This window comes from Haliotis rubra, unplaced genomic scaffold (genome assembly GCF_003918875.1).
Source record: "Haliotis rubra isolate DU_JTF1 unplaced genomic scaffold, ASM391887v1 Scf770, whole genome shotgun sequence".
NCBI classification, from domain to species: Eukaryota; Metazoa; Mollusca; class Gastropoda; order Lepetellida; family Haliotidae; genus Haliotis; species Haliotis rubra.
The window spans coordinates 1-24,042 of record NW_025767491.1 but is presented as its reverse complement, the minus strand read 5'-3'; the positions used below and the strand labels follow the sequence as shown (position 1 = coordinate 24,042).

At 42.0% G+C, this 24,042-nt stretch overlaps 1 protein-coding gene and 38 non-coding genes across 39 annotated transcripts; all 39 read right to left on the bottom strand.

Moving 5' to 3' along the window:
* Positions 1-791: 791 nt before the first annotated feature.
* On the bottom strand, positions 792-882 carry Trnar-ccu. The gene is given in 2 exon segments: positions 792-827; positions 846-882. It is a non-coding gene; the product is annotated as a tRNA-Arg (tRNA).
* A 215-nt stretch (positions 883-1,097) lies between these two features.
* Positions 1,098-1,188, bottom strand: Trnar-ccu. The gene is given in 2 exon segments: positions 1,098-1,133; positions 1,152-1,188. It is a non-coding gene; the product is annotated as a tRNA-Arg (tRNA).
* A 238-nt stretch (positions 1,189-1,426) lies between these two features.
* Positions 1,427-1,517, bottom strand: Trnar-ccu. Its single transcript is given in 2 exon segments — positions 1,427-1,462; positions 1,481-1,517. It is a non-coding gene; the product is annotated as a tRNA-Arg (tRNA).
* A 217-nt stretch (positions 1,518-1,734) lies between these two features.
* Trnar-ccu lies at positions 1,735-1,825 on the bottom strand. Its single transcript is given in 2 exon segments — positions 1,735-1,770; positions 1,789-1,825. It is a non-coding gene; the product is annotated as a tRNA-Arg (tRNA).
* A 238-nt stretch (positions 1,826-2,063) lies between these two features.
* Positions 2,064-2,154, bottom strand: Trnar-ccu. Its single transcript is given in 2 exon segments — positions 2,064-2,099; positions 2,118-2,154. It is a non-coding gene; the product is annotated as a tRNA-Arg (tRNA).
* Positions 2,155-2,371: 217 nt separating this feature from the next.
* Positions 2,372-2,462, bottom strand: Trnar-ccu. Its single transcript is given in 2 exon segments — positions 2,372-2,407; positions 2,426-2,462. It is a non-coding gene; the product is annotated as a tRNA-Arg (tRNA).
* Positions 2,463-2,679: 217 nt separating this feature from the next.
* On the bottom strand, positions 2,680-2,770 carry Trnar-ccu. The gene is given in 2 exon segments: positions 2,680-2,715; positions 2,734-2,770. It is a non-coding gene; the product is annotated as a tRNA-Arg (tRNA).
* Positions 2,771-8,722: 5,952 nt separating this feature from the next.
* Positions 8,723-8,813, bottom strand: Trnar-ccu. The gene is given in 2 exon segments: positions 8,723-8,758; positions 8,777-8,813. It is a non-coding gene; the product is annotated as a tRNA-Arg (tRNA).
* Positions 8,814-9,029: 216 nt separating this feature from the next.
* On the bottom strand, positions 9,030-9,120 carry Trnar-ccu. Its single transcript is given in 2 exon segments — positions 9,030-9,065; positions 9,084-9,120. It is a non-coding gene; the product is annotated as a tRNA-Arg (tRNA).
* Positions 9,121-9,339: 219 nt separating this feature from the next.
* Trnar-ccu lies at positions 9,340-9,430 on the bottom strand. Its single transcript is given in 2 exon segments — positions 9,340-9,375; positions 9,394-9,430. It is a non-coding gene; the product is annotated as a tRNA-Arg (tRNA).
* A 216-nt stretch (positions 9,431-9,646) lies between these two features.
* Trnar-ccu lies at positions 9,647-9,737 on the bottom strand. Its single transcript is given in 2 exon segments — positions 9,647-9,682; positions 9,701-9,737. It is a non-coding gene; the product is annotated as a tRNA-Arg (tRNA).
* Positions 9,738-9,953: 216 nt separating this feature from the next.
* Trnar-ccu lies at positions 9,954-10,044 on the bottom strand. The gene is given in 2 exon segments: positions 9,954-9,989; positions 10,008-10,044. It is a non-coding gene; the product is annotated as a tRNA-Arg (tRNA).
* Positions 10,045-10,262: 218 nt separating this feature from the next.
* Positions 10,263-10,353, bottom strand: Trnar-ccu. The gene is given in 2 exon segments: positions 10,263-10,298; positions 10,317-10,353. It is a non-coding gene; the product is annotated as a tRNA-Arg (tRNA).
* Positions 10,354-10,571: 218 nt separating this feature from the next.
* On the bottom strand, positions 10,572-10,662 carry Trnar-ccu. Its single transcript is given in 2 exon segments — positions 10,572-10,607; positions 10,626-10,662. It is a non-coding gene; the product is annotated as a tRNA-Arg (tRNA).
* Positions 10,663-10,878: 216 nt separating this feature from the next.
* On the bottom strand, positions 10,879-10,969 carry Trnar-ccu. The gene is given in 2 exon segments: positions 10,879-10,914; positions 10,933-10,969. It is a non-coding gene; the product is annotated as a tRNA-Arg (tRNA).
* A 216-nt stretch (positions 10,970-11,185) lies between these two features.
* On the bottom strand, positions 11,186-11,276 carry Trnar-ccu. The gene is given in 2 exon segments: positions 11,186-11,221; positions 11,240-11,276. It is a non-coding gene; the product is annotated as a tRNA-Arg (tRNA).
* A 215-nt stretch (positions 11,277-11,491) lies between these two features.
* Positions 11,492-11,582, bottom strand: Trnar-ccu. The gene is given in 2 exon segments: positions 11,492-11,527; positions 11,546-11,582. It is a non-coding gene; the product is annotated as a tRNA-Arg (tRNA).
* Positions 11,583-11,797: 215 nt separating this feature from the next.
* On the bottom strand, positions 11,798-11,888 carry Trnar-ccu. Its single transcript is given in 2 exon segments — positions 11,798-11,833; positions 11,852-11,888. It is a non-coding gene; the product is annotated as a tRNA-Arg (tRNA).
* A 215-nt stretch (positions 11,889-12,103) lies between these two features.
* On the bottom strand, positions 12,104-12,194 carry Trnar-ccu. The gene is given in 2 exon segments: positions 12,104-12,139; positions 12,158-12,194. It is a non-coding gene; the product is annotated as a tRNA-Arg (tRNA).
* A 214-nt stretch (positions 12,195-12,408) lies between these two features.
* Positions 12,409-12,499, bottom strand: Trnar-ccu. The gene is given in 2 exon segments: positions 12,409-12,444; positions 12,463-12,499. It is a non-coding gene; the product is annotated as a tRNA-Arg (tRNA).
* A 216-nt stretch (positions 12,500-12,715) lies between these two features.
* On the bottom strand, positions 12,716-12,806 carry Trnar-ccu. The gene is given in 2 exon segments: positions 12,716-12,751; positions 12,770-12,806. It is a non-coding gene; the product is annotated as a tRNA-Arg (tRNA).
* A 215-nt stretch (positions 12,807-13,021) lies between these two features.
* Trnar-ccu lies at positions 13,022-13,112 on the bottom strand. The gene is given in 2 exon segments: positions 13,022-13,057; positions 13,076-13,112. It is a non-coding gene; the product is annotated as a tRNA-Arg (tRNA).
* A 216-nt stretch (positions 13,113-13,328) lies between these two features.
* On the bottom strand, positions 13,329-13,419 carry Trnar-ccu. The gene is given in 2 exon segments: positions 13,329-13,364; positions 13,383-13,419. It is a non-coding gene; the product is annotated as a tRNA-Arg (tRNA).
* A 217-nt stretch (positions 13,420-13,636) lies between these two features.
* On the bottom strand, positions 13,637-13,727 carry Trnar-ccu. Its single transcript is given in 2 exon segments — positions 13,637-13,672; positions 13,691-13,727. It is a non-coding gene; the product is annotated as a tRNA-Arg (tRNA).
* Positions 13,728-13,941: 214 nt separating this feature from the next.
* On the bottom strand, positions 13,942-14,032 carry Trnar-ccu. The gene is given in 2 exon segments: positions 13,942-13,977; positions 13,996-14,032. It is a non-coding gene; the product is annotated as a tRNA-Arg (tRNA).
* A 215-nt stretch (positions 14,033-14,247) lies between these two features.
* On the bottom strand, positions 14,248-14,338 carry Trnar-ccu. Its single transcript is given in 2 exon segments — positions 14,248-14,283; positions 14,302-14,338. It is a non-coding gene; the product is annotated as a tRNA-Arg (tRNA).
* A 215-nt stretch (positions 14,339-14,553) lies between these two features.
* Positions 14,554-14,644, bottom strand: Trnar-ccu. Its single transcript is given in 2 exon segments — positions 14,554-14,589; positions 14,608-14,644. It is a non-coding gene; the product is annotated as a tRNA-Arg (tRNA).
* A 214-nt stretch (positions 14,645-14,858) lies between these two features.
* Positions 14,859-14,949, bottom strand: Trnar-ccu. Its single transcript is given in 2 exon segments — positions 14,859-14,894; positions 14,913-14,949. It is a non-coding gene; the product is annotated as a tRNA-Arg (tRNA).
* A 229-nt stretch (positions 14,950-15,178) lies between these two features.
* Trnar-ccu lies at positions 15,179-15,269 on the bottom strand. The gene is given in 2 exon segments: positions 15,179-15,214; positions 15,233-15,269. It is a non-coding gene; the product is annotated as a tRNA-Arg (tRNA).
* A 214-nt stretch (positions 15,270-15,483) lies between these two features.
* Trnar-ccu lies at positions 15,484-15,574 on the bottom strand. The gene is given in 2 exon segments: positions 15,484-15,519; positions 15,538-15,574. It is a non-coding gene; the product is annotated as a tRNA-Arg (tRNA).
* A 4,428-nt stretch (positions 15,575-20,002) lies between these two features.
* On the bottom strand, positions 20,003-20,533 carry LOC124260641. Its single transcript, XM_046694971.1, has one exon. It carries the CDS (start codon positions 20,531-20,533, stop codon positions 20,003-20,005), a length of 531 nt encoding a protein of 176 aa, XP_046550927.1.
* Positions 20,534-21,706: 1,173 nt separating this feature from the next.
* Positions 21,707-21,797, bottom strand: Trnar-ccu. Its single transcript is given in 2 exon segments — positions 21,707-21,742; positions 21,761-21,797. It is a non-coding gene; the product is annotated as a tRNA-Arg (tRNA).
* Positions 21,798-22,015: 218 nt separating this feature from the next.
* Trnar-ccu lies at positions 22,016-22,106 on the bottom strand. The gene is given in 2 exon segments: positions 22,016-22,051; positions 22,070-22,106. It is a non-coding gene; the product is annotated as a tRNA-Arg (tRNA).
* A 217-nt stretch (positions 22,107-22,323) lies between these two features.
* On the bottom strand, positions 22,324-22,414 carry Trnar-ccu. Its single transcript is given in 2 exon segments — positions 22,324-22,359; positions 22,378-22,414. It is a non-coding gene; the product is annotated as a tRNA-Arg (tRNA).
* Positions 22,415-22,631: 217 nt separating this feature from the next.
* On the bottom strand, positions 22,632-22,722 carry Trnar-ccu. The gene is given in 2 exon segments: positions 22,632-22,667; positions 22,686-22,722. It is a non-coding gene; the product is annotated as a tRNA-Arg (tRNA).
* A 217-nt stretch (positions 22,723-22,939) lies between these two features.
* Positions 22,940-23,030, bottom strand: Trnar-ccu. The gene is given in 2 exon segments: positions 22,940-22,975; positions 22,994-23,030. It is a non-coding gene; the product is annotated as a tRNA-Arg (tRNA).
* Positions 23,031-23,248: 218 nt separating this feature from the next.
* Positions 23,249-23,339, bottom strand: Trnar-ccu. The gene is given in 2 exon segments: positions 23,249-23,284; positions 23,303-23,339. It is a non-coding gene; the product is annotated as a tRNA-Arg (tRNA).
* Positions 23,340-23,556: 217 nt separating this feature from the next.
* Trnar-ccu lies at positions 23,557-23,647 on the bottom strand. Its single transcript is given in 2 exon segments — positions 23,557-23,592; positions 23,611-23,647. It is a non-coding gene; the product is annotated as a tRNA-Arg (tRNA).
* A 214-nt stretch (positions 23,648-23,861) lies between these two features.
* On the bottom strand, positions 23,862-23,952 carry Trnar-ccu. The gene is given in 2 exon segments: positions 23,862-23,897; positions 23,916-23,952. It is a non-coding gene; the product is annotated as a tRNA-Arg (tRNA).
* Positions 23,953-24,042: the final 90 nt, after the last annotated feature.

The following is a 24,042-nucleotide window of genomic DNA, read 5'->3' as shown; positions in this document are numbered from 1 at the left end:
GTCTTGAGGGTTAGTGTTATGATTTGTTTACACTGATCAATGTCTGAAAGGCAATGCACTTACCAATTCATTTCAGTTATAGAAAAAGGCAAAGGTGGGTGTCAATTCTCACTATGTGTATTGTTGAAAACGTAAAACAAAGAAGAAAAACAATTGCAAAAAGAATGCATTACCCACGATGGGACTCGAACCCGCAATTCCCAATGTCGTAGTGTAGGAGGCCGGTGCCTTATCCATTGGGCCACGTGGGCTTGGTGAAATACTCCCGTTTTCGATCCATGTGATGACAAATGTTTTCAAACAGTGTAACACCCAAACTGCTTGAGGTTTAGTGTTATGATTTGTTTACACTGATCGATGTCTGAAAGGCAATGCACTTACCAATTCTTTTCAGTTATAGAAAAAGGCAAAGGTGGGTGTCAATTCTCACTACGTGTATTTTGAAAACGTAAAACAAAGAAGAAAACAATTGCAAAAGAATGCATTACACACGACGGGACTCGAACCCGCAATCCCCGGCTATCACCAATGTCTTAGTGTAGGAGGCCGGTGCCTTATCCATTGGGCCACGTGGGCTTGGTGAAATACAGCCGTTTTCAGGGTAACAGTGTAACACCCAAACTTCTGAGGGTTAGTGTTATGATTTGTTTACACTGATCGATGTCTGAAAGGCAATGCACTTACCAATTCTTTCAGTTATAGAGAAAAAGGCAAAGGTGGGTGTCAATTCTCACTATGTGTTTTGTTGAAAACGTAAAACAAAGAAGAAAAGAATTGCAAAAGGAATGCATTACCCACGACGGGACTCGAACCCGCAATCCCCGGCTATCACCCATGTCTTAGTGTAGGAGGCCGGTGCCTTATCCATTGGGCCACGTGGGCTTGGTGACATACAGCCGTTTTGAGGGTAACAGTGTAACACCCAAACTGCTTGAGGGTTAGTGTTATGATTTGTTTACACTGATCAATGTCTGAAAGGCAATGCACTTACCAATTCATTTCAGTTATAGAAAAAGGCAAAGGTGGGTGTCAATTCTCACTACGTGTATTGTTGAAAACGTAAAACAAAGAAGAAAACAATTGCAAAAAGAATGCATTACCCACGACGGGACTCGAACCCGCAATCCCCGGCTATCACCAATGTCTTAGTGTAGGAGGCCGGTGCCTTATCCATTGGGCCACGTGGGCTTAGTGAAATACTACCGTTTTCGATCCATGTGATGACAAATGTTTTCAAACAGTGTAACACCCAAACTGCTTGAGGGTTAGTGTTATGATTTGTTTACACTGATCGATATCTGAAAGGCAATGCACTTACCAATTCTTTTCAGTTATAGAAAAAGGCAAAGGTGGGTGTCAATTCTCACTATGTGTATTGTTGAAAAACGTAAAAACAAAGAAGAAAACAATTGCAAAAGGAATGCATTACCCACGACGGGACTCGAACCCGCAATCCCCGGCTATCACCAATGTCTTAGTGTAGGAGGCCGGTGCCTTATCCATTGGGCCACGTGGGCTTGGTGAAATACAGCCGTTTTCAGGGTAACAGTGTAACACACAAACTTCTGGAGGGTTAGTGTTATGATTTGTTTACACTGATCGATGTCTGAAAGGCAATGCACTTACCAATTCTTTTCAGTTATAGAAAAAGGCAAAGGTGGGTGTCAATTCTCACTACGTGTATTGTTGAAAAACGTAAAAACAAAGAAGAAAACAATTGCAAAAAGAATGCATTACCCACGACGGGACTCGAACCCGCAATCCCCGGCTATCACCAATGTCTTAGTGTAGGAGGCCGGTGCCTTATCCATTGGGCCACGTGGGCTTAGTGAAATACTACCGTTTTCGATCCATGTGATGACAAATGTTTTCAAACAGTGTAACACCCAAACTGCTTGAGGGTTAGTGTTATGATTTGTTTACACTGATCGATATCTGAAAGGCAATGCACTTACCAATTCTTTTCAGTTATAGAAAAAGGCAAAGGTGGGTGTCAATTCTCACTATGTGTATTGTTGAAAAACGTAAAAACAAAGAAGAAAACAATTGCAAAAGGAATGCATTACCCACGACGGGACTCGAACCCGCAATCCCCGGCTATCACCAATGTCTTAGTGTAGGAGGCCGGTGCCTTATCCATTGGGCCACGTGGGCTTGGTGAAATACAGCCGTTTTCAGGGTAACAGTGTAACACACAAACTTCTGGAGGGTTAGTGTTATGATTTGTTTACACTGATCGATGTCTGAAAGGCAATGCACTTACCAATTCTTTTCAGTTATAGAAAAAGGCAAAGGTGGGTGTCAATTCTCACTATGTGTATTGTTGAAAAACGTAAAAACAAAGAAGAAAACAATTGCAAAAAGAATGCATTACCCACGACGGGACTCGAACCCGCAATCCCCGGCTATCCCCAATGTCTTAGTGTAGGAGGCCGGTGCCTTATCCATTGGGCCACGTGGGCTTGGTGAAATACAGCCGTTTTCAGTGTAACAATGTAACACCCTAACTGCTTGAGGGTTAGTGTTATGATTTGTTTACACTGATCGATGCCTGAAAGGCAATTACCTTACCAATTCATTTCAGTTATAGAAAAAGGCAAAGGTGGGTGTGAATTCTCACTATGTGTATTGTTGAAAAACGTAAAAACAAAGAAGAAAACAATTGCAAAAAGAATGCATTACCCACGACGGGACTCGAACCCGCAATCCCCGGCTATCACCAATGTCTTAGTGTAGGAGGCCGGTGCCTTATCCATTGGGCCACGTGGGCTTGGTGAAATACAGCGCCAATGGAGAAGGTTCCGCCTCCACGATAAACAGCCAGGACACGTGCAATCAAATCCAAACACTTTATTGTCGAAGCCAAGGCAACACACAAACAGACCGAAGAACCGAACATAAAACTGGGAAAGCGAGTTTATGTTTAAGGGAGATAACTCTAAGAGTCATTGTGTTAACTCGCTAATAACTAACTGCCAACTGGCGTAACTTCTCCTTCTTTCGTCTTATAAAAAAAATTATGGATGGGATCCACACATGTTTGCATATGAAAGAGGAATACCATATACAACGGGCCTATGTGGTAGAATATGATCACTAAAGTTAATAACAGTAAACAAATGGTAAATTGTCGTTTAGACTCTTTGGAACAAATATGTCCTGTAGAGGTGGATTATAACACTGACAAACTGAAAAGGAAATGAGAGACGATCACTGAGTAGACTGCCCTCCAGTCTCGGGGATTATTCTGCCCCATCAAATATAAGCAACTGATATATGTAACACAGTATCACCAGAGGATGCTCATACACATTACTCTAGTAAAGGATATAGTCTGAGAGGTGGCATGGCATCTGACGACGCGACTGGACCAACGCAACTTTGGAGACATAGAAGGTTCTGATTGATCGATAGGGGAGTCTGTTGAAGTATCTTCTGGATAGTCAGTGTTACCAGTAGTGCGACACAGGTGTGAATTCATCGCCAGCATAATAGGGTCAGCTCTCTCTGCAGGTGTAGGGGCTCCATGATGACATCTGGTATAGGAGGAGGTTGAGGAGGAGGAGGTAGAGACTTTGGGAATCTGTCATGTTCATCTCCCACTGGCAGATATTGAAGATCAGCCGACAAAGTGGATGCTTGTTGCAGTGAAGGTTTTGTAACAGAGTAACACCTCCGGCTTTTCACTCTATAGGAAGTGTTTCAAGTTGTGATCCGGGTAAATTTACTTAACGTTGCACCAGTCATTGTCAACTGCTGTGACAATGTAACGATCACGGCACGGACTTGGAGCCATCGCTGTGAATGTAGACTATGCTTCCTACATCAATGTCAGGTGTCAGACCCTGCTTGAGGGTGGGAGTCTTAGACTTCTCACTTGATAAATGATTGGACACACGTTGGCCGTGTTGACTAAGAATTAGATCCATGTCATGTATAGGCATCTGAGAGTTTGTGTGCTGGTCGCGTTGTGTCCACATTTCCTGGCGGAGAAACCTCTGGTTCTGATCCATGAGTTCAGACGCAGTGGCAAGAGAAAGGTTGAGGGGCGAGACGTAACTGCACTGAGGGTCTTGACGCAGTAACTCAGTTATGAGTTCTTGAACAGCTCTTTCTGCAACTGGGTTCTTATTCTTGTTCTTGACTCGACCGATTTCAATAACTACACCATTTTGTTTCATAAACCTGTCATTAACAAGGGCTACAAAACCGGGAGCTGGATCAGTTCGAATGACAGCAGGCGGTCCATCCATTGGGTGAACTTCACTGCACAAAGCAATAATTGAGCTGCGGAGTGTGTCGACGTTCGTCATCGAAAGTAGACAGGACAGTGTAAGAGATGTGACACATTCCCCGACTACAAGTATGAATTGCCGGTTGCGCTTAACAACGTCCGCCGCGAAACTGATTCCAATAGTATCAGGCAGGTCTCCAGTGGACTGTTGGATCACTGTATGTGGTAAACTGCGAAGTGATTGACATCTATGGCAACTGGCAGTGGTGTCTTCAATAGTCTTGTCAAGATCCAAGGCATAGAAGTAGCGCCTGTATGACCTGTTTCATCTGGTGATTGGTCGGATGATTGAGTTGAATGTGCAGGGCAGTCAGTAATCCGCTGACAATTTCACGCGGTACAATGATCCGTTCTCTGTTAGACGTGAAAGGCTCCTCCTTGACAACAACAAGTAAGCCATCCCGCGCAATGGAAGCGACCTGTAGGTAACGTTTAACGGCCCTGATGTTAGTCAACTTCTTGGACGGACGTGTACCTTGAGTGAGATGGGCATGTGTGCGTCGAAGATCACTGCACTCTGACTGGATGGATTTCCAGGCAGCTCTGCTTGTGAATGGTAATCTTGACTCTCCAGTGATAAAGTCCTGAATGGAAGTGATACGGACAACCGAATCTTCTGTACGAGCCACGAAAGAGCAAATTTGACAAGTAGGTTCATGGCAATCTGGGGCATTTCTGCTCGCAAAATCCGAAGGCAGGTTTGCGGCACCTGCAAGGTGACGAATAGATGCTTGATGGTGGCTCACAATGGAGAGGAATGTGTACACTCGTGGACTGGCAGAAAATTCTCCCCTGCACAATTTCTCAAAGGCTTGCACACAAGGCTTACTATCAGTGAGAACACAAGTCTTATGCCTTGACTGGATCATGTAAGGGCTGAAGTGTTTGACAGCTAAAGCGATGGAAAGTGCTTCTATTTCACATGGTAACCACTTCACTTGATGACCTCGGAGCTTGGAGCTGAAGAAACTGGCAAGGAGAGGCTTGTTGTTTCGAAAGTAACATAGAGGGTAGCAGCACCAACACCCTGTCTCTTAACTGAACCATCGGTGACAACCCATAACTGGTCACCAGTACGTGGAAGAGTGAGTACACGACAAGTTGAGAGCCCTCTGAGAATCCCTGAACAGTTGGATGAGATCTTCAGTCCAATGTATTCGATCAGTTGACTGCTTTCCGGCAATAGCATCATCAAGGGGTGCCAGGATAGATGAGCAGTTGGGAATAACTCGTGCCAGTACTTTGTATGTCCCTACATAGGACAGGAGTCCTTTCACTTTCTCAGGAGGAGCACAAGCAGACAATGTAGAGATCCGGTGAGGGCTTGCAGAGATCGTACCGTTTCTCCAGATCCAACCGAGGATGGTTGTGGATGTGGGTGCAATAATGGTCTTCGATGCAGAGATTGATTGAGACTGTTCTTGTGAAGAGTCTCCAGTAGACGTTTCCAGTTGCTGTATAGATCATCAAGCGAATTACCACCACAATACAGGTCATCAGCAAGTTTTACTACCACCCCTTCTTCAAGTAGGTCGCCAAGTACACGGCACATCAACTCCTCCAACGCAGTCTCGGATCCAGGCATGCCCATTGCAGATCTTGCATACATCCGTACACCTCTGAAAGGGGTTGCTACACCACAGAACTTCATGGAGTCACGAGCTAAAGGTATCTGGTAGAAGGCATTGGTGAAATCCGTGGAAATGAGGAATCGCCACTGAGCAATCTGTCGTAGAGTGGAATCAACATCCGGGAGAAGTGATGGTTTGGGCTTTGAATATCGTCCGACATCTGAGAAAGCTGTAACTAAGCGAAAGCCGCCCTGAGGTTTCTTCACAAGAAAGGATGGGTTAAGGTACTCAGCAGTTACCCCAACATCTTCGGGTCGAACAAACACTCCTTTAGCTTCAAGATCGTTGAACTTGGCTTGCAACTCTTCAAGTTTATCTCTGGCATACTGGGGTACTCTACCTTTCCTTTGAGGAGGCAACACAGGGCCCATGTTGACTGCAGCATATACAGGACCAGAAGCTCCATTATAACCTTTGAAGTTGGGATCAAAGACATCGTCATACTCATCAAGTAAGGTTCTGAACTTCTGCAGCGTATCTGGGGGTAGGGCATGATCCGGATCCAACTTAACAGCTTGAGAGAAACCACTTTGCTGCTTCTTCTGGAGCGACACATTTTGGCTAGTGATGACAGAGTCTGTGGGTTGTACTTTGTCGGGGGCATCTACGACATGTCTCACCTGGCAGAAGTGTGCATGTTTCAATGACAAAGGCCCATCCGTCAGGTTCGGGATGCGTATCCGTCCGCAGACACTGGGAACGATGTCAACCTCTGGCCAGTTTTGTTTCCCGATGGGAGAGTTTTCAACCCTAGGTTCCAGGGCGAGATGGTCATCATGTGTAGTGAACTCCGGTGGAACTTCCAGCTCAATGTAGTCTCCTGGCCAAATAGTGGTGGGACTGTTCGCAACGGTGTGTTGATCAAGCTTTGACTCCTTCCCTGAATGGCTGTAATCTACGATGACACGTTCACCTCGAAAGATTTGTCGCCTAGCGGGTCTGGCATAAACATCATTCAATTCCATAAAGGGAATGCCTGCTAAAATGTCGACATCCAAATCCTCAACAACAAGACCCTCGAATGTGAATTCTTCCTGGCCACGAACGAAGACAGCACTAACTTCCCCCACAACTCTGAGGGGCGAAACACCATCTGCTTGCCTGGCTGACTGGGTGCTAATCTTGACGTCAAGATCCAAGTTCTTTGCCACAGATAACTTCACCATGTTCCCGGTGGCACCACTGTCCAAGGTAATGCGTGCCAAGTGATGTTGGTAAAAGGTATTGAGGCAGGGGGACTGAGATACTTGGACTCTCATCACACCGACTGGTTCCTCATATTCTTTAACGTCGCAGTCATCATCAGGGGTTTGGTCATGACTATCGTGGGAATCGGTCCCTCAAGGGCAAGTAACGATCTGTCGAGCCTTAGCTAGATAACGTTTATCACTAGCCGGAAGGTAACTGCACTCACTCAGAAAATGGCGATCAGGTCTGTCAGCCAACTTGCACAAAGGACAAGACTTGTCAGTTTTCTTGTGAGGGAAACGGCTTGAGCGAGAGTGTTGCCGTTTGTCCTGAGTAGGGAATGACGTTGCAGTTCTCATAACTTTCATGTCCTGATTAGTCATAATTTCATCTTGAAGGGAGGACATAGCTTGAGAGATTTCAGGCTTTATGGATGCAAGGGTACGAGAACGTAGTTCAGTGCCATAGCGTTGCTTAACCAATTTGGGTAAGTCCTTATGTATGAGGCTAAGCCACGTGAGCACAATAAAGTTCTCAAGAGATGGGGATAATTCTTCATCCTCAATGATTTCTTCTCCATGGTGTGTGATATTACCCCCAGTCTTCATCAAGTTATCTTCAACGAAGGCAACCAGACGCTGGTAAAGGTCTTCAGGACGCTCATCTGGTAACAAAGAAATGTTGGCAAAGTCCAGAAAATGTGATCCAGTTGACTGAAATCCGTAATGTAAACGTATTTCCTGCCAAATGTTGCTGAGAGAGGTTGACTTCTTGACAATGGTGCTTCTAGCAATAACAGGGCAATAATTGGCGATCTGGCCAAGCATAAGTTCAAGCATTGTCACTTTCTGTTCAGAAGTACGACGAATGGCTATATCAACATCATCGCCATCGTTTACAAAACCACGTCGAGGGTTATCACGAGTTTTCTTCGTCCAGGTCACACCATCCACCAAAAAGGGTGCAAAATTCTGGTCTAGTGACAGAGTGTAATGGAGATTTTGTTTCCAGTTCTCAAAGGAATTAACTGTCTCAGATTTTGTAAGACACCATTGCTTCGGGCCTCTATGTGTATGCATTTTGACAGTTACAACGATCACACGGCTATCCAACCAATATGCTGACTGACTGACTGACCGCTTACGCTTTTAGTAGTTACCGGGAAGCGTAGGTCATGTAGTCAATCCATATCGCTGCCACCACGCCAATGGAGAAGGTTCCGCCTCCACGATAAACACCAAGGACACGTGCAATCAAATCCAAACACTTTATTGTTGAAGCCAAGGCGACACACAGACAGACCGAAGAACCGAACATAAAACTGGGAAAGCGAGTTTATGTTTGAGGGAGATAACTCTAAGAGTCATTGTGTTAACTCGCTAATAACTAACTGCCAACTGGCGCAGCCGTTTTCAGTGTAACAATGTAACACCCAAACTGCTTGAGGGTTAGTGTTATGATTTGTTTACACTGATCGATGTCTGAAAGGCAATGCACTTACCAATTCTTTTCAGTTATAGAAAAAGGCAAAGGTGGGTGTCAATTCTCACTATGTGTATTGTTGAAAAACGTAAAAACAAAGAAGAAAACAATTGCAAAAAGAATGCATTACCCACGACGGGACTCGAACCCGCAATCCCCGGCTATCACCAATGTCTTAGTGTAGGAGGCCGGTGCCTTATCCATTGGGCCACGTGGGCTTGGTGAAATACAGCCGTTTTCAGTGTAACAGTGTAACACCCAAACTGCTTGAGGGTTAGTGTTATGATTTGTTTACACTGATCGATGCCTGAAAGGCAATGCACTTACCAATTCTTTTCAGTTATAGAAAAAGGCAAAGGTGGGTGTCAATTTTCACTATGTGTATTGTTGAAAAACGTAAAAACAAAGAAGAAAACAATTGCAAAAGAATGCATTACCCACGACGGGACTCGAACCCGCAATCCCCGGCTATCACCAATGTCTTAGTGTAGGAGGCCGGTGCCTTATCCATTGGGCCACGTGGGCTTGGTGAAATACAGCCGTTTTCAGTGTAACAATGTAACACCCAAACTGCTTGAGGGTTAGTGTTATGATTTGTTTACACTGATCGATGTCTGAAAGGCAATGCACTTACCAATTCTTTTCAGTTATAGAAAAAGGCAAAGGTGGGTGTCAATTCTCACTATGTGTTTTGTTGAAAAACGTAAAAACAAAGAAGAAAAAACAATTGCAAAAGAATGCTTTTACCCACGACGGGACTCGAACCCGCAATCCCCGGCTATCACCAATGTCTTAGTGTAGGAGGCCGGTGCCTTATCCATTGGGCCACGTGGGCTTGGTGAAATACAGCCGTTTTCAGTGTAACAATGTAACACCCAAACTGCTTGAGGGTTAGTGTTATGATTTGTTTACACTGATCGATGTCTGAAAGGCAATGCACTTTACCAATTCTTTCAGTTATAGAAAAAAGGCAAAGGTGGGTGTCAATTTTCACTATGTGTATTGTTGAAAACGTAAAACAAAGAAGAAAACAATTGCAAAAAGAATGCATTACCCACGACGGGACTCGAACCCGCAATCCCCGGCTATCACCAATGTCTTAGTGTAGGAGGCCGGTGCCTTATCCATTGGGCCACGTGGGCTTGGTGAAATACAGCCGTTTTCAGGGTAACAATGTAACACCCAAACTGCTTGAGGGTTAGTGTTATGATTTGTTTACACTGATCGATGCCTGAAAGGCAATGCACTTACCAATTCTTTTCAGTTATAGAAAAAGGCAAAGGTGGGTGTCAATTCTCACTATGTGTTTTGTTGAAAAACGTAAAACAAAGAAGAAAAACAATTGCAAAAGAATGCATTACCCACGACGGGACTCGAACCCGCAATCCCCGGCTATCACCAATGTCTTAGTGTAGGAGGCCGGTGCCTTATCCATTGGGCCACGTGGGCTTGGTGAAATACAGCCGTTTTCAGGTGTAACAGTGTAACACCCAAACTGCTTGAGGGTTAGTGTTATGATTTGTTTACACTGATCGATGCCTGAAAGGCAATGCACTTACCAATTCTTTTCAGTTATAGAAAAAGGCAAAGGTGGGTGTCAATTTTCACTATGTGTATTGTTGAAAAACGTAAAAACAAAGAAGAAAACAATTGCAAAAAGAATGCATTACCCACGACGGGACTCGAACCCGCAATCCCCGGCTATCACCAATGTCTTAGTGTAGGAGGCCGGTGCCTTATCCATTGGGCCACGTGGGCTTGGTGAAATACAGCCGTTTTCAGGGTAACAGTGTAACACCCAAACTGCTTGAGGGTTAGTGTTATGATTTGTTTACACTGATCGATGCCTGAAAGGCAATGCACTTACCAATTCTTTTCAGTTATAGAAAAAGGCAAAGGTGGGTGTCAATTCTCACTATGTGTATTGTTGAAAAACGTAAAAACAAAGAAGAAAAACAATTGCAAAAAGAATGCATTACCCACGACGGGACTCGAACCCGCAATCCCCGGCTATCACCAATGTCTTAGTGTAGGAGGCCGGTGCCTTATCCATTGGGCCACGTGGGCTTGGTGAAATACAGCCGTTTTCAGGGTAACAGTGTAACACCCAAACTGCTTGAGGGTTAGTGTTATGATTTGTTTACACTGATCGATGCCTGAAAGGCAATGCACTTACCAATTCTTTTCAGTTATAGAAAAAGGCAAAGGTGGGTGTCAATTCTCACTATGTGTATTGTTGAAAAACGTAAAAACAAAGAAGAAAACAATTGCAAAAGAATGCATTACCCACGACGGGACTCGAACCCGCAATCCCCGGCTATCACCAATGTCTTAGTGTAGGAGGCCGGTGCCTTATCCATTGGGCCACGTGGGCTTGGTGAAATACAGCCGTTTTCAGGGTAACAGTGTAACACCCAAACTGCTTGAGGGTTAGTGTTATGATTTGTTTACACTGATCGATGCCTGAAAGGCAATGCACTTTACCAATTCTTTTCAGTTATAGAAAAAGGCAAAGGTGGGTGTCAATTCTCACTATGTGTATTGTTGAAAACGTAAAAACAAAGAAGAAAACAATTGCAAAAGAATGCATTACCCACGACGGGACTCGAACCCGCAATCCCCGGCTATCACCAATGTCTTAGTGTAGGAGGCCGGTGCCTTATCCATTGGGCCACGTGGGCTTGGTGAAATACAGCCGTTTTCAGGGTAACAGTGTAACACCCAAACTGCTTGAGGGTTAGTGTTATGATTTGTTTACACTGATCGATGCCTGAAAGGCAATGCACTTACCAATTCTTTTCAGTTATAGAAAAAGGCAAAGGTGGGTGTCAATTCTCACTATGTGTATTGTTGAAAACGTAAAACAAAGAAGAAAAACAATTGCAAAAGAATGCATTACCCACGACGGGACTCGAACCCGCAATCCCCGGCTATCACCAATGTCTTAGTGTAGGAGGCCGGTGCCTTATCCATTGGGCCACGTGGGCTTGGTGAAATACAGCCGTTTTCAGGGTAACAGTGTAACACCCAAACTGCTTGAGGGTTAGTGTTAATGATTTGTTTACACTGATCGATGCCTGAAAGGCAATGCACTTACCAATTCTTTTCAGTTATAGAAAAAGGCAAAGGTGGGTGTCAATTCTCACTATGTGTATTGTTGAAAACGTAAAACAAAGAAGAAAACAATTGCAAAAGAATGCATTACCCACGACGGGACTCGAACCCGCAATCCCCGGCTATCACCAATGTCTTAGTGTAGGAGGCCGGTGCCTTATCCATTGGGCCACGTGGGCTTGGTGAAATACAGCCGTTTTCAGGGTAACAGTGTAACACCCAAACTGCTTGAGGGTTAGTGTTATGATTTGTTTACACTGATCGATGCCTGAAAGGCAATGCACTTACCAATTCTTTTCAGTTATAGAAAAAGGCAAAGGTGGGTGTCAATTCTCACTATGTGTATTGTTGAAAACGTAAAACAAAGAAGAAAACAATTGCAAAAAGAATGCATTACCCACGACGGGACTCGAACCCGCAATCCCCGGCTATCACCAATGTCTTAGTGTAGGAGGCCGGTGCCTTATCCATTGGGCCACGTGGGCTTGGTGAAATACAGCCGTTTTCAGGGTAACAGTGTAACACCCAAACTGCTTGAGGGTTAGTGTTATGATTTGTTTACACTGATCGATGCCTGAAAGGCAATGCACTTACCAATTCTTTTCAGTTATAGAAAAAGGCAAAGGTGGGTGTCAATTCTCACTATGTGTATTGTTGAAAACGTAAAACAAAGAAGAAAACAATTGCAAAAGAATGCATTACCCACGACGGGACTCGAACCCGCAATCCCCGGCTATCACCAATGTCTTAGTGTAGGAGGCCGGTGCCTTATCCATTGGGCCACGTGGGCTTGGTGAAATACAGCCGTTTTCAGGGTAACAGTGTAACACCCAAACTGCTTGAGGGTTAGTGTTATGATTTGTTTACACTGATCGATGCCTGAAAGGCAATGCACTTACCAATTCTTTTCAGTTATAGAAAAAGGCAAAGGTGGGTGTCAATTCTCACTATGTGTATTGTTGAAAAACGTAAAAACAAAGAAGAAAACAATTGCAAAAGAATGCATTACCCACGACGGGACTCGAACCCGCAATCCCCGGCTATCACCAATGTCTTAGTGTAGGAGGCCGGTGCCTTATCCATTGGGCCACGTGGGCTTGGTGAAATACAGCCGTTTTCAGGGTAACAGTGTAACACCCAAACTGCTTTGAGGGTTAGTGTTATGATTTGTTTACACTGATCGATGCCTGAAAGGCAATGCACTTACCAATTCTTTTCAGTTATAGAAAAGGCAAAGGTGGGTGTCAATTCTCACTATGTGTATTGTTGAAAACGTAAAAACAAAGAAGAAAACAATTGCAAAAGAATGCATTACCCACGACGGGACTCGAACCCGCAATCCCCGGCTATCACCAATGTCTTAGTGTAGGAGGCCGGTGCCTTATCCATTGGGCCACGTGGGCTTGGTGAAATACAGCCGTTTTCAGGGTAACAGTGTAACACCCAAACTGCTTGAGGGTTAGTGTTATGATTTGTTTACACTGATCGATGCCTGAAAGGCAATGCACTTACCAATTCTTTTCAGTTATAGAAAAAGGCAAAGGTGGGTGTCAATTCTCACTATGTGTATTGTTGAGAAACGTAAAACAAAGAAGAAAACAATTGCAAAAAGAATGCATTACCCACGACGGGACTCGAACCCGCAATCCCCGGCTATCACCAATGTCTTAGTGTAGGAGGCCGGTGCCTTATCCATTGGGCCACGTGGGCTTGGTGAAATACAGCCGTTTTCAGGGTAACAGTGTAACACCCAAACTGCTTGAGGGTTAGTGTTATGATTTGTTTACACTGATCGATGCCTGAAAGGCAATGCACTTACCAATTCTTTTCAGTTATAGAAAAAGGCAAAGGTGGGTGTCAATTCTCACTATGTGTATTGTTGAAAAACGTAGAAACAAAGAAGAAAACAATTGCAAAAAGAATGCATTACCCACGACGGGACTCGAACCCGCAATCCCCGGCTATCACCAATGTCTTAGTGTAGGAGGCCGGTGCCTTATCCATTGGGCCACGTGGGCTTGGTGAAATACAGCCGTTTTCAGGGTAACAGTGTAACACCCAAACTTCTTGAGGGTTAGTGTTATGATTTGTTTACACTGATCGATGCCTGAAAGGCAATGCACTTACCAATTCTTTCAGTTATAGAAAAGGCAAAGGTGGGTGTCAATTCTCACTATGTGTATTGTTGAAAAACGTAAAACAAAGAAGAAAACAATTGCAAAAAGAATGCATTACCCACGACGGGACTCGAACCCGCAATCCCCGGCTATCACCAATGTCTTAGTGTAGGAGGCCGGTGCCTTATCCATTGGGCCACGTGGGCTTGGTGAAATACAGCCGTTTTCAGGGTAACAGTGTAACACCCAAACTTCTGGAGGGTTAGTGTTATGATTTGTTTACACTGATCGATGCCTGAAAGGCAATGCACTTACCAATTCTTTTCAGTTATAGAAAAAGGCAAAGGTGGGTGTCAATTCTCACTATGTGTATTGTTGAAAAACGTAAAACAAAGAAGAAAACAATTGCAAAAGAATGCATTACCCACGACGGGACTCGAACCCGCAATCCCCGGCTATCACCAATGTCTTAGTGTAGGAGGCCGGTGCCTTATCCATTGGGCCACGTGGGCTTGGTGAAATACAGCCGTTTTCAGGGTAACAGTGTAACACCCAAACTGCTTGAGGGTTAGTGTTATGATTTGTTTACACTGATCGATGCCTGAAAGGCAATGCACTTACCAATTCTTTTCAGTTATAGAAAAGGCAAAGGTGGGTGTCAATTCTCACTATGTGTATTGTTGAAAACGTAAAAACAAAGAAGAAAACAATTGCAAAAAGAATGCATTACCCACGACGGGACTCGAACCCGCAATCCCCGGCTATCACCAATGTCTTAGTGTAGGAGGCCGGTGCCTTATCCATTGGGCCACGTGGGCTTGGTGAAATACAGCCGTTTTCAGGGTAACAGTGTAACACCCAAACTGCTTGAGGGTTAGTGTTATGATTTGTTTACACTGATCGATGCCTGAAAGGCAATGCACTTACCAATTCATTTCAGTTATAGAAAAAGGCAAAGGTGGGTGTCAATTCTCACTATGTGTATTGTTGAAAACGTAAAACAAAGAAGAAAACAATTGCAAAAGAATGCATTACCCACGACGGGACTCGAACCCGCAATCCCCGGCTATCACCAATGTCTTAGTGTAGGAGGCCGGTGCCTTATCCATTGGGCCACGTGGGCTTGGTGAAATACTACAGTTTTCGATCCATTTGACATGGGTCAAACAGTGTAACACCCAAACTGCTTGAGGGTTAGTGTTATGATTTGTTTACACTGATCGATGCCTGAAAGGCAATGCACTTACCAATTCTTTTCAGTTATAGAAAAAGGCAAAGGTGGGTGTCAATTCTCACTATGTGTATTGTTGAAAACGTAAAACAAAGAAGAAAACAATTGCAAAAGAATGCATTACCCACGACGGGACTCGAACCCGCAATCCCCGGCTATCACCAATGTCTTAGTGTAGGAGGCCGGTGCCTTATCCATTGGGCCACGTGGGCTTGGTGAAATACAGCCGTTTTCAGGGTAACAGTGTAACACCCAAACTTCTGAGGGGTTAGTGTTATGATTTGTTTACACTGATCGATGCCTGAAAGGCAATGCACATACCAATTCTTTTCAGTTATAGAAAAAGGCAAAGGTGGGTGTCAATTCTCACTATGTGTATTGTTGAAAACGTAAAACAAAGAAGAAAACAATTGCAAAAGAATGCATTACCCACGACGGGACTCGAACCCGCAATCCCCGGCTATCACCAATGTCTTAGTGTAGGAGGCCGGTGCCTTATCCATTGGGCCACGTGGGCTTGGTGAAATACAGCCGTTTTCAGGGTAACAGTGTAACACCCAAACTGCTTGAGGGTTAGTGTTATGATTTGTTTACACTGATCGATGCCTGAAAGGCAATGCACTTACCAATTCTTTTCAGTTATAGAAAAAAAGGCAAAGGTGGGTGTCAATTCTCACTATGTGTATTGTTGAAAAACGTAAAAACAAAGAAGAAAACAATTGCAAAAAGAATGCATTACCCACGACGGGACTCGAACCCGCAATCCCCGGCTATCACCAATGTCTTAGTGTAGGAGGCCGGTGCCTTTTTTTTTTTTTTTTTTTCATTAAAATATTTATTCACATGATTGGATAATTACAGGCGCAGACAGTGCTCACACTACCACCTCAAAAATAAAATATTTATCACAGAGTTTGGGTGGTAGTGGTTAACATATCAATTGTAAAGAGAGAAAGCATATTCATAAGTATTTTACAATTTACAATCCACATGTGTACATGAATAAATATGAAATGTATTTCATTCAGCTCTAATACATGCACTTCTACAGATGTAATGAACTACGTATTGTTCTAATCTAAAGGTGGATTGAGAATAATCTCATTTCCATCTAACGATATGAATGCATTGCTCATGACATATTTTTGAGTGAAAATGTGTGATTGATTTGTTTTCGAATATTTATACAACAACAGGCTAAAATGGCGTTTTATCAATGATTTGAAAAATGCCCTCATGTGAAATGAGATTGTGTTTTGGCTCAATATAACTCTCCTTTTAAATACAGCAAGACGATAAATTGACAATACAATGTCCATGAATGATTTACATGACAACTTCTTTTCTGGTAAGAATCCAAACAATAACCAGAGGGATAACTGTCCAAAACTAAATCCTGTATCCTGGCACACATCTGTCAACATTTCAGTCACCAGTTCTTGCAAGGAAGATAACTCTTTGCAGAAGATGAATAGATGTAAAATGTCTTCTGTTTCACTTTGACACACTGGACAAACATCAGTGTTTGACAGTCCAATTTTAGGAGTTTATCATATGTGAAGACAATATTATGAGCAATTTTGAAATCTAACTGTACGGAATCTGTTGATTTATCTTTTCCCCATACATTCAGCCAAATATCTTTCCAATTGATATCTAAAGCAATTTGATTCCACCAAGAGATAGCTACTGGTTTCTTGAAATGTTTTTCCTGAGAACTTCATAACAAAATTTTGTTGTAAATAAATCAACAGACAGATCCTGTTCATCAACAGTGCATATTATGTTCCCTGATGGGGGGCTTTGTGGCAACCTCTGATAAAATTATCTTTTTCCACTCTGATGGAAGCGCTAATAAAATAACCCCATAACATTGTTGTATGGTACTAATATCCATCTCAGGTAAGGTGTCATGGACTATTTTCACAATAATGTGTCCAGACATGAATTTTGGAATGACTTCAAAACAAATATGTTTGATACAAATAATTCCACTTGAAATAAACGATTGAAACATAAGAGTTTTTCCATTAAATGTAATTAATGGATTTTAAATAGTGGCTGATTCATGATGTCTTCTACATTTTTAAGTAATGGTCTTTTTCCTTCGTTCAATTCATTCCATGCAGCTAATAGTTCAGCATAAAATGGGCTTATATTCTGTAAATAGGTTTTATCATATTCAAGAGATAATGCATAAATTCCTAAGTTCATTGTCAAAAGATGTGACATAAAATATACAATGGTTTGTTTCCAAATACAATTGAGCTGGCAATTGACAAAGACTCTCAGCAATTTCAGCCTCAATGCATATTTTCGTAAACGTAAATTTGGTATATTAAGACCTCCATCTAAACAAACACCAATGCATGTATTGTGTGCTATTTTGGCAGTTTTATTGTGCCACAAAAAATTCCTGAACAATTGAGTGAATTTATTCTCAACCCAATACGGAACAGGTAGTACAGTGAACATATACCACAAACGAGAGCTCATCAAGATATTAATAACAATGGCTCTGCCTTGTAAAGTAAGTTGTCTGCGAAGCCATGAATTTAACAGTGCTTGTATTTTGTCTATTTTCTTTCCCCAATTTAATGTTTCACACATTGCTTTGTCCATGCCAAAATAAATGCCCAGTATTTCTATACAATCCCTCTTAACTTTAACCGGAATTTTGATTGAAAAATCACTAAACCTATTTTTACCCAATAACAAAATTTCAGATTTTTCAATGTTGATTTTGCACCTGTTGCCTCACAATATAGGTTAACTGTACTAAATGTTTCAAGGACAGAGTTAACATCTGAGACAGTAATTGTAGTGTCATCAGCATGTTGGTATATTAAAGAGTTAATATCATTGCTGATGCTAATTCCATGAATATCAGGATTATTTCTGATGATTAAATTCAGTGGCTCTGATATCAAAACGTATAGCATAGAACTCATTGGATCCCCTTGCCGAACTCCACGGGTTAGTGTGAAATACGGTGTCAAATGGCCATTGCACTTCACAGAACTCTTTATATCAGTATATAAGATCTTAATCCATGAAATGAATAAATCTCCAAAGTTAAATTTCCTAAGAATTTGAAATAAATATTGGTGTGAAACCCTGTCAAAAGCTTTTTCTTGATCTATTTTTATGAGATATGAGTCATCATTACGATTATTGATAACATCAATAACATCTCGAACAGAGTGAAGGTTGTTGGCTATGTCTCTTCCTGGTACACAACAAGATTGTTCAGGGGAGACAATTGAAGCCATGACATTTCTCAATCTCAACGATAACACTCTTGATATGAGTTTAGAATCTACATTAATCAATGAAATAGGTCTGTAACACTTAATGTCTCTCTTGTCTCCTTTCTTTTTATAAAACAAACTGATAATACTCTTTTTCATGGAACGAGAAAGATTATGTTCTTTGTGTATACCATCCACAACTTCTAAAAAGAAGGGACATAAAATATCCCAAAACTTTAAATAAAACTCAACAGTTAGCCCGTCCGGGCCAGGTAATTTATTCTTTTTCATTCCTTTGAGTGCCACTGTAAGCTCACTCTGAGAAATAGGTAGGTCACATGAATTTTTTCTTCCTCAGAAAGTTTTTTCAATGTTATCAATGAGGCCCTGTTGTTTTACTAAATTACATTGCTCGGCATTAAATAAGGATGAGTAAAATTGCTGAGCAGTATCCAAAATATCCTCTGTGCTCCTGGCTATCGTACCATCTTCCTTGAAGAGTGATGTTATTGAATTAGCCTGTTGTTTAGTTTTTCAAGATTCAGAAAGTAACTGGTGTTTCTATCTGAATCCAGCGTGCACTGTGCTTTTGACCTGAGAATGGCACCCTTGCATTTATTATTCTCATATATCTCAAGTTCATTTTCCAATGATTGTAAATCAGTAGATGTATAGCCAGGAATGGAGGATATTTTATGATATTCAATTCTAAGCTTATTTTGAATTTTGTAATAATCAGCTTTTGCTTGGTTGCCTTTTTTAGATGCATAAAATCTGGAAAATGTTTTGAACTTGTATTTTAAGTTATCCCACCATATCAATGGCTCTGTTTTAAGTAAAGGGCACTGTTTTGCCTCCTCTATTAATGCAATAATTCTTAGGTAGAATGTAAAATCTTCCAGAAGCTGATTATTAAAAATCCATACCCCAGGACCTCTTTCTACTGAAGAAAAGTCCAACCTCAGTGCAACTATGCTGTGATCACTCACAGAGGAGTATCTAATGTAACTGTTTATAGCGCTTGTAATAAGATCTCTTGAAACAATTATGAGATCAATTCTAGATTGTTTAAGAACTCCTAACACATACTGCATTCTAGTAAACTCTTTTTTGTCATAGTTTTTATACCTCCATATATCAACAAAGTTGTTATTGGTGAGAAAATTGTTTAAAACGTTGCTACTTTGAATGTTAAACGATGTAGTATTTATGCCCTTATCAAGTAAAGGATTTATTATCTCATTAAAATCCCAGCACAAATTAAATGTTCTTTTTCAATCCATTTTCTTAAATTGTTGAAGAAATGTATTCTCTCCTTAATCTCATTTGGGGCATACACATTTAATAAACTCACTGTTCTATCTTCAATAGATAAAGAAGCCTTTATTATTCTTCCATCTTCATCTTTTTAAGCATCGTAACTTTTTGCTCAAAACCAGTTGAGACTAATATCGCTACACCTCTTCTGTCATTTTCTGCATTAGAATATAAAATAGTTCCTGGCCATAAATGTTTATATTTTTCTATATATTCATCTGACCAAAAGGTTTCCTGCAAAAATGCAATATCAACGTGCGAATTCTGAATTAGTGCAAATACATTTTGCATTTTAGCTATATCACGGAGTCCATTTACATTCCATGACCATATTGTGACCATTACAATAAAGAGAAATAGATGGATAATGAACAACATTATGAGGTTTCCATAACACTTTTCGACACACCTGATAGTTCTCTTCTGTCGTTGACCTTTTCTGCTTTCTTTTTCTTTTGTTGGTCTTTTTTGCTTTCTCTCACTTTATTTTTCAAGTCATTGCTATGTATTACTGTGTCTGTTAACTTTGGCTGTAGTTTGTGCCTTCTTGCACGTTTACGTGAAGAAATTGTCCACTTAGCAGGTGTCACAAGTGTTTGTTGAATGTCTTTATCATCTTCTGTTATGTCAAGTCTATCTTGAGACAAAGCGTTCTTGTCCGTGCTGTCATTGTCCTTCTCCTTGTCACAACTAGGAATGATCTCAGAAGACGGAACTGCACGTGGATGTGCTTCCTCAGCCTTTCTTTCCTTTTCTTCTCCTTTTGTCTCTTCCTCTTCATTGTCTTTTTCTTCTTCTGGTCCATCTGTATGGTTCTCATTTGACTCATGGTCCAGAGGAACCTCATCCCAAGATTTCGTTGGGGCTAGCTCTCTCCAGCTCAGAATCAGAAACACTGCTCTGATCATTATCTTCAACATCAGAGAAACAGTTGCAAATATCAATTGGACGAAAACATATATCGCAATTGCGTTCCTGTTTTCTTTCTGCATTGCAATTTCTGGCTATATGCCCTTGTCCATTGCATTTAAAGCATTTGGTATTTGGGCAATCTTTGACCATGTGGCCCCCCAGAATTGCACTTGAAACATAAACGCTCTTGATTGTTATGTATAACTCTAAAGTACCTATATCCATCTAGGGTGTTAAATCCCATAGAATATGGTAATGAGGTGCACTGAGGGGGAAATACAACCCGCACATATCGTGTTCCGTCAAAAATGTTTGTGCCTTTCAGAGTCCTGTGTTGTATATCACTTTTCATTGTTATTCCTCTTTTGATAAGAAGCCTTTCAATTTCTACATCATCAATGTAAGGCGGGAGATGTAAAAATGATACAACCACGCTGTCACTGTGAAGAAGTCTAAATGAGATGTGTTGATCTCCTATGACCAAGTCATCGGTTTCTGCAAGAATCCTTGCTTCAGTAGTATCTGGGACTGTTACGTCATAGCAATCGGTGCCTTTCAAAACACATGCCCACACATCAGATACATATTCCACCAATGCATTGGATAGCATAGTTGCACTTATAACTTTATTATCTCCAACATGAACTTCAATTGTGCAGTCTTTCTGATACTTTCTTTTTGATTTGATGTCCGCCATTTTGTATCCAGTCGGCAAGATATCAACAAGAAAGACAAAGTCTTGAGCACGCACCAAAGTGCTTGCTAATACGGCAGGTTCACCTACAATTACATTGTGAATGTTTTCCTACCTTCTAAGCACCGAATTGAAATCCAGACGCAAGTATAAACGATGATATCCGAGAAAATCTATCACTCTCTCGTCAACACGTCCACACACCTCCGAATCAAGGGAGGTCTGAGGCCGGTGCCTTATCCATTGGGCCACGTGGGCTTGGTGAAATACAACAGTTTTCAGGGTAACAATGTAACACCCAAACTTCTGGAGGGTTAGTGTTATGATTTGTTTACACTGATCGATGCCTGAAAGGCAATGCAATTACCAATTCTTTTCAGTTATAGAAAAAGGCAAAGGTGGGTGTCAATTCTCACTATGTGTATTGTTGAAAAACGTAAAAACAAAGAAGAAAACAATTGCAAAAAGAATGCATTACCCACGACGGGACTCGAACCCGCAATCCCCGGCTATCACCAATGTCTTAGTGTAGGAGGCCGGTGCCTTATCCATTGGGCCACGTGGGCTTGGTGACATACAGCCGTTTTCAGTGTATTAGTGTAACACCCAAACTTCTGGAGGGGTTAGTGTTATGATTTGTTTACACTGATCGATGCCTGAAAGGCAATGCACTTACCAATTCTTTTCAGTTATAGAAAAAGGCAAAGGTGGGTGTCAATTCTCATTATGTGTATTGTTGAAAAACGTAAAAACAAAGAAGAAAACAATTGCAAAAAGAATGCATTACCCACGACGGGACTCGAACCCGCAATCCCCGGCTATCACCAATGTCTTAGTGTAGGAGGCCGGTGCCTTATCCATTGGGCCACGTGGGCTTGGTGAAATACAGCAGTTTTCAGGGTAACAATGTAACACCCAAACTTCTTGAGGGTTAGTGTTATGATTTGTTTACACTGATCGATGCCTGAAAGGCAATGCACTTACCAATTCTTTTCAGTTATAGAAAAAGGCAAAGGTGGTTGTCAATTCTCACTATGTGTATTGTTGAAAAACGTAAAAACAAAGAAGAAAACAATTGCAAAAAGAATGCATTACCCACGACGGGACTCGAACCCGCAATCCCCGGCTATCACCAATGTCTTAGTGTAGGAGGCCGGTGCCTTATCCATTGGGCCACGTGGGCTTGGTGAAATACAGCCGTTTTCAGGGTAACAATGTAACACCCAAACTTCTGGAGGGTTAGTGTTATGATTTGTTTACACTGATCGATGCCTGAAAGGCAATGCACTTACCAATTCTTTTCAGTTATAGAAAAAGGCAAAGGTGGGTGTCAATTCTCACTATGTGTATTGTTGAAAAACGTAAAAACAAAGAAGAAAACAATTGCAAAAAGAATGCATTACCCACGACGGGACTCGAACCCGCAATCCCCGGCTATCACCAATGTCTTAGTGTAGGAGGCCGGTGCCTTATCCATTGGGCCACGTGGGCTTGGTGAAATACAGCAGTTTTCAGGGTAACAATGTAACACCCAAACTTCTGGAGGGTTAGTGTTATGATTTGTTTACACTGATCGATGCCTGAAAGGCAATGCAATTACCAATTCTTTTCAGTTATAGAAAAAGGCAAAGGTGGGTGTCAATTCTCACTATGTGTATTGTTGAAAAACGTAAAAACAAAGAAGAAAACAATTGCAAAAAGAATGCATTACCCACGACGGGACTCGAACCCGCAATCCCCGGCTATCACCAATGTCTTAGTGTAGGAGGCCGGTGCCTTATCCATTGGGCCACGTGGGCTTGGTGACATACAGCCGTTTTCAGTGTATTAGTGTAACACCCAAACTTCTGGAGGGGTTAGTGTTATGATTTGTTTACACTGATCGATGCCTGAAAGGCAATGCACATACCAATTCTTTTCAGTTATAGAAAAAGGCAAAGGTGGGTGTCAATTCTCATTATGTGTATTGTTGAAAAACGTAAAAACAAAGAAGAAAACAATTGCAAAAAGAATGCATTACCCACGACGGGACTCGAACCCGCAATCCCCGGCTATCACCAATGTCTTAGTGTAGGAGGCCGGTGCCTTATCCATTGGGCCACGTGGGCTTGGTGAAATACAGCAGTTTTCAGGGTAACAGTGTAACACCCAAACTTCTGGAGGGTTAGTGTTATGATTTGTTTACACTGATCGATGCCTGAAAGGCAATGCACTTACCAATTCTTTTCAGTTATAGAAAAAGGCAAAGGTGGGTGTCAATTCTCACTATGTGTATTGTTGAAAAACGTAAAAACAAAGAAGAAAACAATTGCAAAAAGAATGCATTACCCACGACGGGACTCGAACCCGCAATCCCCGGCTATCACCAATGTCTTAGTGTAGGAGGCCGGTGCCTTATCCATTGGGCCACGTGGGCTTGGTGAAATACAGCCGTTTTCAGGGTAACAGTGTAACACCCAAACTTCTGGAGGGTTAGTGTTATGATTTGTTTACACTGATCGATGCCTGAAAGGCAATGCACTTACCAATTCTTTTCAGTTATAGAAAAGGCAAAGGTGGGTGTCAATTCTCACTATGTGTATTGTTGAAAAACGTAAAACAAAGAAGAAAACAATTGCAAAAGAATGCATTACCCACGACGGGACTCGAACCCGCAATCCCCGGCTATCACCAATGTCTTAGTGTAGGAGGCCGGTGCCTTATCCATTGGGCCACGTGGGCTTGGTGAAATACAGCCGTTTTCAGGGTAACAGTGTAACACCCAAACTTCTGGAGGGTTAGTGTTATGATTTGTTTACACTGATCGATGCC

Coding starts and splice junctions, on each gene's coding strand:
- LOC124260641 (XM_046694971.1), bottom strand. CDS start 20,533: ATGATCAGAGCAGTGTTTCTGATTCTGAGCTGGAGAGAGCTAGCCCCA.